Here is a 12,572-nt window from a genome sequence, read left to right as displayed (position 1 = left end):
AGTTTTTATAATAATAACAATAACAATGACATAAGCATGGTATAATAAACATTTCCACCCCCATCCCAATCTTCACACACCCCAACCATAAAACAACAATCCGGCCCTCTCCTTTGGAATCCAAACCCTTTGGAATACTGCATCTGCTGACATTTTAATTTTCCCCGAGAAAGTCGACAAACGGCTGCCACCTCCGGGTGAACCCAACCATTGACCCTCTTAAGGCGAACTTTATCTTCTCGAGACTGAGAAACCCAGCCATGTCACTAACCCAGGTCTCTACACTCGGGGGCTTCGAGTCCCTCCACATTAACAAGATCCGTCCCCGGGTTACCAGGGAGGCAAAGGCCAAGATGTCAGCCTCTTTCGCCCACTGAGCTCCCGACTGTTCCGACACTCCAAAGATTGCTACCTCCGGACTCGGCCCCACCCGTGGACATTACCTTAGCAAAACCCTGTAAGCTTCTGGCATGCTCAAAACATGTGGACATGATTTGCTGGGCTTCCCGCGCACCTCGCACACCTTTCCTCTACCCCAAAAAACTTGCTCATCCTAGCCACTGTCATGTGTGCCTGGTGGACTACCTTAAATTGTATCAGGCTAAGCCTGGCACATGATGAGGCTGTATTAACCCTGCTTAGGGCATCCGCCCACAGACCCGCTTCTATCTCTCCTCCTAGCTCGTCCTCCCACTTGCCCTTCAGCTCCTCCACCAGAGTTTCCTCCGCCTCTGAAAGCTCCTGGTAAATATCCGATACCTTCCCCTCTCCCATCCAGATACTGGAGACTACTCTATACTGTATCCCCCATGGTGGCAGCAGCGGAAAGGCCAAAACCTGCTTTCTCAGGAAGTCGCGCACCTGCAAATACCTAAAACCATTCCCTGCTGGCAATTCAAATTTATCCTCCCAAGGCTTTCAAGCTGGGAAAGCTCCCATCAATAAATAGATCCCCCATCCTTCTAATTCCTGCCCTTTGCCACCTCCGGAACCCACCATCCAGCCTACCCGGTACAAACCGATGGTTATTATAAATCGGGGTCCAAATCGATGCTCCCTCCACTCTCTTATATCTCCTCCATTGCCCCCAGATTCTCAGAGCCGCCGCCATCACCACCGGATTTGTGGAGTATTGGGCCAACGAGAACGGAAGAGGTGCCGTTATCAGTGCTCCCAAACTTGTGTCTTTGCATGACGCCGCCGCCATCCGCTCCCACACTGATGTCTGGGGAGGACCGTCATTTTCACGGTCTGTACCTTTCCCGCCAGTGATAGCGGGAGCATGTCCCATCTCTTAAAGTCCTCTTCCATTTGTTCTACCAGCCGGGTTAGGTTTAACTTGTGCAGTGCCTCCCATTCCCAGGCCACCTGGATTCCCAGATACCAAAAGCTCCTTCCCCCCATTCTAAGCGGCAGCTCTCACAGTCCTCTTCTCCTGCCCTCTTGCCTGGATCGCGAATATCTCGCTTTTACCCATGTTCAATTTATACCCTGAAAATGTTCCAAATTCCCCCAGGATTCGCATTACTTCTCCCATCCCCTCCAACGGGTCTGAAATATACAAGAGCAGGTTATCTGCGTAAAGCGAGATCCGGTGATCCCCCCACCCCACCCCCAAATCAGCTCTTTCCAGTTCCTAGAGGCTCTTAACACCATGGCCAATGGCTCTATGGCCAGAGCAAACAGTAGCGGGGAGAGGGCGCACCCATGCCTCGTCCCTCGGTGTAGTTTAAAATACCCCGACCTCAGCCAGTTCTTACGCACACTCGCTACTGGTGCCTGATAGGGCAACCACACCCGGTCAATAAAGCCCTCACCAAACCCAAACCTTTCCAGCGCCTCCCACAGGTAATTCCACTCCACCCGATCAAATGCCTTCTCCGCATCCATCGCTACCACCACCTCCACCTCCTCTCCTTCTGAGGGCATCATAAGAATGAAAATCGCTCATTGTCACAAGTCGGCTTCAATTAAGTTACTGTGAAAAGCCCCTAGTCGCCACATTCCGGCGCCTGTTCGGGGAGGCTGGTACGGGAATTGAACCGTGCTGCTGGCCTGCCTAGGTCTGCTTTAAAAGCCAGCGTGCTAAACCAGCCCCTAGTGTGCTAAACCAGCAACCATAATAACATTTAAAAGCCTACGAACATTGGCCTTGAGTTGCCTGCCCTTTACAAATCTCATCTGGTCTTCCCCTATCACCCCCGGGACACAGTCGTCTATCCCTGTGGCCAGTATCTTAGCCAGCAGTTTGGCGTCCACATTCAGTAGAGAGATTGGCCTGTATGACCCGCATTGCTCCGGATCCTTCTCCCGTTTCAGGATCAATTAAATCGAGGCCTGCGACATTGTTGGGGGGAGGACTCCCTTCTCTGTTGCTTCATTAAATGTCCTCACCAGCAGTGGGCTCAATATCTCTGAAAACTTCTTATAGAATTCCACCGGATACTCGTGAGGCCCCCGAGGCCTTGCCCGACTGCATGCCCTCCAGCCCCTCGATTATTTCCTCAATCTCAATTGGGGCTCCCAGCCCTTCCACCAGATTCTCATCTACCCTTGGAAACCTCAACTGATCTAAAAACTGCCTCATCCCCTCCATCCCAACCGGGGGTTCCGACTCATATAATTTACCATAAAAGTCCTCAAACGCCTCGTTCACCCCCACAGGGTCCAGGACAGTATTGCCGCCTCTACTCTTCACTGTCCCTATCTCCCTGGCCGCCTCCCTTTTACTGAGCTGGTGTGCTAACATTCTGCTTGCCTTTTCCCCATACTCATAGATCGCCCCTCTTGCCTTCCTCAACTGTTCCAACGCTTTCCCTGTAGTCAACAGCCTAAACTCCGCCTGTAACCTCCGCCGCTCCCCCAGTAGCCCCGTCCGGGGCCTCCGAGCATTTCCTGTCCACCTGGAGTATGCCCACCACTAACCTATCCCTCTCAACCCGTTCCGCCTTTTCTCTGCGGGCCCGTATCGAGATTGATTCCCCTCTGACCACTGCGTTCAAAGCTTCCCAAACCATCGCTGCAGAGACGTCCCCTGTATCATTTGTTTCTAGGGAGTTCTGGATGGACTTGTTAACCCGCCCATAGATCGCTTCATCCGCTAGCAACCCCACATCCAGTCACCACAGCGGGCATTGCCCTCTCTCCACACTAACCCGTAGATCACCCAATGTGGGGCATGTCCGACACTGCGATTGCCGAGTATTCAGTATCCACCACCCCCGGTATTAGCGCCCTGTTCAGAACAACAAAGTCGATGCGAGAGTATACCTTGTGGACATGTGAGAAAAAAGAAAATCCCTGCGCCCTTGGCCGTGCAAACCTCCATGGGTCTACTCCCCCCATCTGTTCCATAAACCCCTTCAATTCCTTTGCCGCGGCCGGCCTCCTCCCTGGTCCTGGATTTTGACCGGATCAATGACTGTGTTAAAATCTCCTCCCATCATCAGATTATGTGACTCTAAGTCTGGGATCTTACCTAACACCAGCCTCACAAATTCCATCACGTCCCAATTTGGAGCATATTTGTTCACGAGTAGCACCCGCACCCCCTCCAGCTTCGCACTCACCATTATGTACCTAGCCCCCTTGTCTGACATGATTTTCCCTGCCTCGAATGCCACTCGTTTATTGATCAATATCGCTACCCCCCTGCTCTTTGAGTTCAGCCCTGAGTGGAATACTTGGCCAACCCACCCCTTTCTCAATCTCGTCTCATCTATAACCTTTAGGTGTGTCTCCTGTAGCATTGCCACATCCGCCTTCAGCCCCCTCAAATGCACAACACGCGAGCTCTCTTGACCGGCCCATTCAACCCTCTGATGTTCCGTGTTATCAGCCTGGTCGGGGGACTCAGCCTGGTCGGGGGACGCTCCCCCCCCCCCCCCCCCCCAACCCCACCCCCCTGCCGACTAGCCATCACCCTTTTTAGGCCAGCCACTAGCTCGCGCCCTCCGCATCCTCGAGTCCCCCCTCGGGCATTCGCCGTTCCTGACCTCCAATTTGTCCCCTAGTAACAGTTCCTCCCCTGTCAGCAAAGCAGCTCCCCACCCCCTCTCACTACCCACCCCCCCCAGCATCAGAACTAGAAACCCAACCCCCCAAGTCAAGCTCCAGCTTAACACCTGCTCGCCCCCCACTGTGCTTCCGTGAGTCAGCTGACCCATGCTGACTTGATAGCACCCGCCTATGGCACCAAGCAGTCTGTCTCCCCATTGTTCTCTCCCCTCTCCCCCCCCCACTTAGACAAACATATTAAAAGCATCACATTCCCCAGTAAACAAACATCAGAATAAACAGTGAAGAAACAGCCACTTTAGAAAAAAAACAGCCCAAAACAGAACCAGCCCCAAAGACCATCCCCCCTCTAACCAGCTCCCTGCAAGACAAAGTTAACTTTAGCCATCAAAACAATCCCTTATTACACATAACACTACTTATACTTATACAGTCCAGCACAACAAATCACCACCACAGTACTCTCCAAGGCTTCAGTGTCTTTAGTTCGCCTCCTGCCTTTTTTTCTTTAATAAAAGTCCATACTTCGTCTGGTGTTTCGAAGTAGAAGTCCCGTTCCTCATGTGTGACCCACAGTGGGGCTGGGTACAACATCCCGAACTTCATCCCCTCTTCAAGAGGGCCATTTTTGCCCGATTAAACCCAGCTCGCCTCCTGGCCAAATCCACGCCCAGGTCCTGATAAATGCGCAGCTCACAATTCTCCCACTTGCTGCTCCGTTCCTTCTTGGCCCACCGCAGAACGTGTTCCTTGTCCAGGAATCGGTGAAAGCGTACCACCATCGCCCTCGGCGGCTCTTTCGCTCGGGGTTTCTAATTTAATTATGTTGACTAATCTTGACCAGTCCCAACAGTAACCATCATTTCCTGTAGAATACTTGATCATCTGTTGTGTATACTTGACTTTTATAATCTTCATAATCCATTATCTGATAACCTTTACAACACTGTCCGTGGATGGAGTAAATCTTTACAAGACCCACATTACCCTCATAACTCAGGATCTAAGTTCCAAACTCTTTTCTTCGCTCTGTTAGCCTGCAGTCTGCAGCTTCATAAATTTAAACATTGAAATGTCCTTATGGCAATGATACTTTGAACAGATATGTCGCTGAATGTCTAGGGCATTCATGCAGACAGCTAGCAGAGTTGAAAAGAGTAGCAGAGTTGATGAAGTGGATCAAAGGTAGTAGCTGGAAAAAACTAAGCAAATGAAACCTGTGGATTGTAGGGAACAGTGAAGACAAGAGAAGTAAGGGCTTCATGGTTTCAGGACTGGGTTGATGTGCAGTGGGTTGCTGAATATTTTGTTACAGTTTTGCCGAAATGTTACAGCAAAATCTTATTGCCCCAGCTGCAGCAAACTGGAATGCTACAATTCAGATTATAATAACTTAACACCTAACAGTATACTTTCTCCCAGTTATAATCATTTTTTTTTTCAAAATCGATAAAGCAAGGAATACTACTGGTGGGAATTATTCCACAAGTCACCCTGTTACCCTGTGAGGGATAAGAGGATAGAACCCTTGCCTAAATTAATCACTAGCTAAATTGAACAACCTACTTTCATTCTTATTATTTATTCTGCATTTTAAATATTTGGCTCTAATCTCTTTTCAATCTTTTCCCCCAAAAATACAAATTTGGAATAACAGAATGACATCTGACATGCATTAAATGATTTAGTAATCTGCAGTTCGCGCTGTTTATATTTTGTAGTTGATGCTGATGTCTAAAAAAGTGAGCTGGCGCACTCTTAAGGCTAATTGATTCTGATTTATTTTTATAAAGGCCACCAAATGATAATGAAGTGAGTCTTAATAATAGTCCACATATTAAGGACAACATTAATGATCCCATCTGTTATGTCCAAAATAGGTGTGGTATTAACTAACCGTCTTTAGTTCCAGACCATTTAGAACACCCTCGTCAAAGAATAACAAATCAGTAGGAGATGAAATTGGAGTGTTGCACTGATGCTTAGTTCTCTATATGTGAATGCTGTTATGGACAGGGAAGATACAGGCAAATTTACCCATTTCCTCTTATCACCTGTCCGTAAGCAGAAGGTGTTTAAACTGTTTTTAAAGTATGCAATGGTGTGGTTTCCCAATCCCTTTAGTTTGTGTGATCCAGTTCACTACTATTCCGCTGCAAATTTGCATTATGATTAACATAAAACGTTGGGTACCCAAGGGATCAGTGTCCGCAACACACACACAAACACATACACAACACACGTGATAGAAAAAAGACCATAGAAATGAGTATTAGTTCACGTGATTTCTTGAGTCGGAGAACTCAAATTCTACAGAGTTTTTCCTTTGTGGCAGGGTTCAGTTCCGATGCGTTTGCAATTGGAGATAACAAGTCATTAATTGCTGAAAGAGTATTGTCCATTTTGAGGGTCTGGAGTTGGGAAGACATTGTCTAGGCAGAGCCATTGACCCTGCAAAGTGACATTATCAGATGCAAATGACACCACTTTGGTCCCTTTGAAATGGGCCCGGAACGTCCCAGGTGTGATATAAATTTTAGCAGTTTTGCAGGCATAATAAGATTTGATGTGTGAGTCTCTGTTGTTCTTTGAATTGTAAGTATAAGATGTTTAATGTTTGTTCGGATATATTGATCATTTACATTTTTTACTGGATTCAAAAATTCAAGTTAGAGGAATTAACATAGTTTGTATTTGCACTTCGTAGTATTCAAAATATTATTTCAATGTAATCTATACTGAAAAGAAATAGAGTTATAATACTCATTAAACAGGTTGTAGTCTCACACTGTAAACCTCATGAATCCTTAACATATTGTAGAATTCTTAATTATATATGATTCTAAATTCTGATAGAGGGATGCTTCAAGAAATTAAAGTTATAAACATATGGCGTACGTAGAATGCTTGCAGTTCAGAGGCAGGCCATTCAAACCATCGAGTCTGCACCGGCACTCTGAAAGACCGCTCTACCCATGTGTACTCCCCCATAACCCTGTAACCTAACCTGCTTGCCCCTGGACAGGAAGGGCAATGTAGCATGGCCAATCCACCTACCTTGCACATCTTTGGACTGTGTGAGAGAACCTGGAGGAAACCATGCAGACACTGGGAGAACGTGCAAAAATCCATTCAGTCACCCAAGTCTGGAATCGAACCTGGGTCCCTGGCGTTGTGAGGCAGCAGTGCTAGCCACTGTCCACCGGATATCCTTTTGTTTCGTTGGGGAACTTCTGGGAGGAAGACTAATTATCATATGACCCAATTGCTATTTAGCTTGGTGATTAATCTTTTATGATATTTCGCTTGGTGATTAATGATTAATGGCACGCAATGTTGACTTTCATCTGTCCCACAGCGAGGTCTTTCCTGGAACAAGTTGCTAGCCTGTCGCCAAAGGCTTATAGCTTGGGGGGAGGGGGGTGGGTGCTACACTGCTCTGCATCAAGAATAGCTGACCAGGAGTCTTTCCCACTCTTACCGCCAGTCATTGGTGTGTGTAGAAGGACTTTGCGGGTTTATACATTATGATTGCACCTTCCTTGGCCATAATATCCTGGGGTGGGACTCAAACCTGGAGCTTCTGACTCAGAGGCAGGAACTCTACCCATTGCGCCACAAGATCTCCCCACTGTTTAGTTGAGGTTGGTTGTATTTCCATAGTGAGTGATAACTGCCAATAGTGGAAGTGGAGAGCTGGGAATACTTGCTGTGCTATTCAAATGTAACTCCTTGCAACGTGAGCAAACGCGGCGCTGATGGCCTCCATGGAGCTCTCATTTGGTTAGGCTAATCTGCTTCAGAAATTAAATCTTGAAACCATTAAGCAGGCTTTTCTCTGAACAGGGATGTCCTGAAGGTGTCAAAGAACATGCAAAAGGAAAGAGAAAGTCTACTGAGACAGCTGGAACTTCTCAGGTAATTATGGCAAGAGTCCAAATGATAGCTCAAACATCAACATTTGATTTTCTAAATAATTGCAAGTTAATTACAATAATGTTTCTTCATTCTTGTAATAAAGAAGATATTATTTCAATAGATAATACATTTGGTAGGTTATTTTCTCACTGCTACTCAGGTATTTTTCCTCTCATTTATTAAATTTAGTAAAATATTAATGCAAACAGGGGGAGGTGATGGCGGTCGTATAGTGGTATCATCATTGGACTAGTAATCCAGAGACCCAGGGTATTGCTCTGGGGATTTGGGTTCAAATCCCACCATAGCAACAGGAGGATATTTTAAAAAGCTGGGCGATTAGCTCTGATGGTTAGAGCGTGGTTTGTTTCGCGTACTGGCCAATGAAAGTCACATATCTTAAAACAATCAAGGCTCCTGTTGTATTTATTTGCAATTCTTTTGTCGTCGCTGTCACTGTGCAGAACGGCTCAGAATAAGGGGTCTCAGTCTTGTAGCATCGCAGACTCCAGCCTCCCCGAACAGGCGCCGGAATGTGGCGACTAGGGGCTTTTCACAGTAACTTCATTTGAAGCCTACTTGTGACAATAAGCGATTTTCATTCATTTCATTTTCATTCCATTCTTCCCTGGAGAGGGAGTACGTGGAACCCACCGGCACGGTTGAGGTGGGCACTGCAGGAACTAGGGTGCATTATCAACCCTCTTAATCACGTTTTGGTGTGTTTTAAGTTTCATTTGTGATTTGTTTTTGTTTGAGGCAGTGTCACTTTAAGGGGCTGTCCCTTTGATTTGTCCCGCAGTATATTTGATTTAGCTTACTTGGTTACTTGATCTGTCGCAAAATAGGATTTTGTCACTGGACTAGTAATCCAGAGACCCAGGGTAATGCCGTGGGGACCTGGGTTCAAATCACACTTTGGCAGATGGTAGAATTTGTATTCAATAGAAATCTGGAATTAAAAGTCTAATGATTCCCATGAAACCATTGTTGAGTGAAACCATGAAACCAATGTCAAAAACAGCTTCTTCCCCGCTGTTACCAGACTTCTAAACAACCCTCTTATGGACTGACCTCATTAACACTACACTCCTTTATGTTTCATCCGATGCCGGCGCTTATGTCGTTACATTGTGCACCTTGTGTTGCCCTATTACGTATTTTCTTTTATTTCCTTTTCTTTTCATGTACTTAATGATCTGTTGAGCTGCTCGCAGAAAAATACTTTTCACTGTACCTCGGTACACGTGACAATAAACAAATCCAATCCAATCCAATCCGAGTGTTGTAAGCGGCCATCTAGTTCACTTAAGTCGTTTAGGGAAGGAAACCTGTCATCTTTGCCTGGCCTGGCCTACATGTGACTCCAGAACTACAGCAATGTAGTTGACTCTTAAATACCCCCTGAAATGGCCCTCTTGTCCAGCAAGCCAGTCAGTTCAAGGGCAATTAGGGATGGGCAATGAATGCTGGCCTAGCCACGACTCTGGCAATAAACTGATGTTCTCTGTTTTGTACTTGAAAATAAATGAACCAAGCAAAGTACATAATCGGAAACATAGGAAGATTGAGACAAGGAGCTGGGACACGGTTGGAGGGGACGATTCAGTCCCTCATTTTTAATCGGCTATTGCGTTATATCGCAGTTGATTTATACCTCGACTCCATTTACTTCCATATCCATATGACAGATACATTGTGGGCAAAATGGCTACATCTCTCATGGTGATGTTGGCAGAGTCTGTCCAAGTGGAGTCGCGCTGTCATTGCTCTGATGGCAGGAAGCCAGGCATATGCTTGCTGCGGTAGCATATGTACTGAAACTGCTTGATGTATACTCCTCAAAGGCCATTAGGTCAAAGCTTGGATGAATGACACATGACCCAACCAGGTCAGATACTGTGGACTGTTCATGCAACCTCTCTTCTCTTCACCCCTGTAATAGATTAACTGTGTCCTTAAATAAAGAATGTGTGGGTCTTATAGCATCAAGCAGTGCTTGTGGACAGAATTTTACAACCCCTTCCGCCTGCAGGATTTTTCAGTCTCCCAGAAGTCAAAGGCTCGCTGCATTTTAGGGCCCCCACCCCTGCTGTGGCGGGGCCATGAAATTTCACCCTTCATGTTTAGATGACCACCTGTACCTTAGGAGCCATCTAACTCAGAAGAGTAATGAAACTTTTAAGCTAACACCAACACAATGGATGACGACCTGAAATAGAGATTTTACTCCCCAGGGTAGTTACTCAACAGAGATAAACATTGAATACTTGTTAGTGTTCACTATTAGTGGGATTAACTGTGTAGAGTGTCACCAGTATAATTCAATGCACTGTCTGTGACCACTGACTGCAAATCCATCCTTTTTCTTTCAATCAGGGAGATGAACAAGAAACTCCGAGACGAAAGAGATGCCTTTGAAGCCAAGAAGCTGGTTAGTCTCAAAAATCGAGTTGTAGTGCAGAGACGTGACAATTACTGCTGCTGCTGCTGCTGCTGCACTCCTGTGTGTCAACACTATGTTCCTTGGGGCCACTCTAAACCAGTTCTGCCAAACTCCACACCTTTTTAGCTGTATCATTGTGTGGGTACCAAACAACATGATTAATTAATACCAACTCATTTAGTTTGCACAGTGCTGGTTATTTACAGAGTTGGACACAATAAGCAGGTTAATTCCAGTCAGCTTTAAGATAGCTTCATTCTCACAAATGTAAACACACAACATGCAGACAGAATCTCTTTAGTCACAAGAAGTGATATTCATATAATGCGCAGAGAGGAGCAGAACATCTTAAAATTACATTTTTTGTCAAACATATTTATATCAGGTATGTAGAGTCCTGCTGGTTCTGTGCACTAATTCGATGGGATTCTGCATCTTTGAGGGTGCACATATTTGTTTGAAGGAGGAAATCCAATCCTGTTCAGCATCTGTTACATGAAGGTTTTGCAACATGAGGCCAAAGGTTCATTAGCTTCAGCTCATGCTTCATCTTGCATACAATAAGTGGGCTAATTTGCAGAACAATCAAAGGCCAGTTGGAGTGGGGTTATTAAAAGATAGGTGCACTGATGTTTGTTTAAAGCGTATTGACACAGAGGTGTACCCGCCATTGGCCAGTGGCAGGAACTTCTGGTCCCGCCACTGTCAATGGAGTTTCCCGTTGTATGCACCCCCTTTTGCCGGGGAACCTATGGTGGGGGTCCGCCATCAGCGGGATCAGGAGATCATGCCAGCGGGAGCAGCTGGAAATTCCAGCTGGATAATATCCCAGTGGAACCTCAGCTCCTGTTCATCCTTGGATGATACAGACATTTTAGCCAAAGTAATATTATCGGCTGTTTTTTTTTTCCTTCTGTAACTAGAGACCATTAAAATCCATTTTTCTTTCACCAGTACATTCCTGGATAACTTTTGGATGAGGAATCAGTTCAAATTGATTTCCTCCTAAACTTTGGAAGTTTGCCTCTATCCATCCCTTGGTCCCTGCCAATGTTTCCCTCGTCCTCTACACAGAACATAGAGTTTGGAGATGCGTGCGCGTCACATCTGTGCTGTCTCTATGCACATTGCACACTATCAGGGTCATGTTGCATTGTGGTTACCTTGATACAAGGTTTATTTTACAGAATAGTCAAGTATTTTTAATATTTGTCCTCAGTCGCAGAGGGAATCTTTCCTGAACGCATTTCCATTGTGCCCGAGGTCTGGTACTGCTGATGGGCAGAGAAGTTGTGGTCGCCAGGGTGACAATGTGGTAGTCACCTCTTGCCATCGTCTTTGTTGTTGGGGTACAGGTGCACTGGGTCAGGTGCTCCCACCATGAGGAGAATGAGCGTGGTGAGACTGCGAGTAGGCAGCGGCTGCAGTGATGTCAACAGGTCCAGACAGGTAATAGCAGCGTGGTGACGAGATCTGGACTCTACTGGAGAGGGGAGGGAGTAAGGCGAAAGTAAAGGCGACTGCTAGTCAAGAGCAAGGAATCCAAGCCTTTCTCCCCACCAAGATTCTTTGGGGGCAGAAAAGGTTTCACTTTTTGAAAAGTGGCAACTGTATACCATTCAGTAAATCATGGTGACTCATATCACACAATGGACTGTTCTTTCACACAATGGACTGTTCTTTCAATCTAGCTCTTTTTTTCCTCCCTTGCTAAAATAAAGTATCATGTGGATGTGCAAAAGCATTGCAAATTGTCAGGAACACCGTTAGCAAGTTGAGCATATCAGATTTGGTATCTGAACAGATAGGTTCTGATCTTACCATCTTGCCTCCTGATTTGAACTTCTATTGAGATCAGCTTTGGCATGATTTGTATGCATCATACAAAATGGTGTATCAATACAAATTATGTATACATGAAAAATAATTAAACTTTGTGTATGTTGAATGGTAGATGGAAAACAACATCCACATTCTTTTTATTCTTTCATGGGATGTAGGTGTCACTGGTAAGGCCAGCATTTGTTGCCCATTCCTAATTGTCCTTTTCAGGTCATCATCAACTTGAAAGATTAATTCTATTCCTCCCAATAGATGCTGCCTGACGTGCTGAGTATTTCCAGCATTTTCTGTTTTTATTTCAGACTTCTGCATCTGTAGTGTTTTGTTTTGTTGACATGAGGAGTTAATC

General features: G+C 45.8%; 1 protein-coding gene across 1 annotated transcript in view; it reads left to right on the top strand.

The window, feature by feature from the left end:
• cracr2b (calcium release activated channel regulator 2B) overlaps nt 1-12,572 on the top strand; it is a 327,922-nt gene that overhangs the window by 264,396 nt on the left and 50,954 nt on the right. The window contains exons 9-10 of the mRNA XM_072518906.1: nt 7,864-7,935; nt 10,315-10,369. Coding sequence (XP_072375007.1) covers nt 7,864-7,935; nt 10,315-10,369 — 127 coding nt within the window. The remainder of the gene's footprint in view (nt 1-7,863; nt 7,936-10,314; nt 10,370-12,572) is intronic.

Source organism: Scyliorhinus torazame, chromosome 10 (assembly GCF_047496885.1).
Source record: "Scyliorhinus torazame isolate Kashiwa2021f chromosome 10, sScyTor2.1, whole genome shotgun sequence".
Lineage (NCBI taxonomy): Eukaryota > Metazoa > Chordata > Chondrichthyes > Carcharhiniformes > Scyliorhinidae > Scyliorhinus > Scyliorhinus torazame.
The sequence above is the reverse complement of the archived record's forward strand: the minus strand, read 5'-3'. Positions and strand labels throughout refer to the sequence as shown.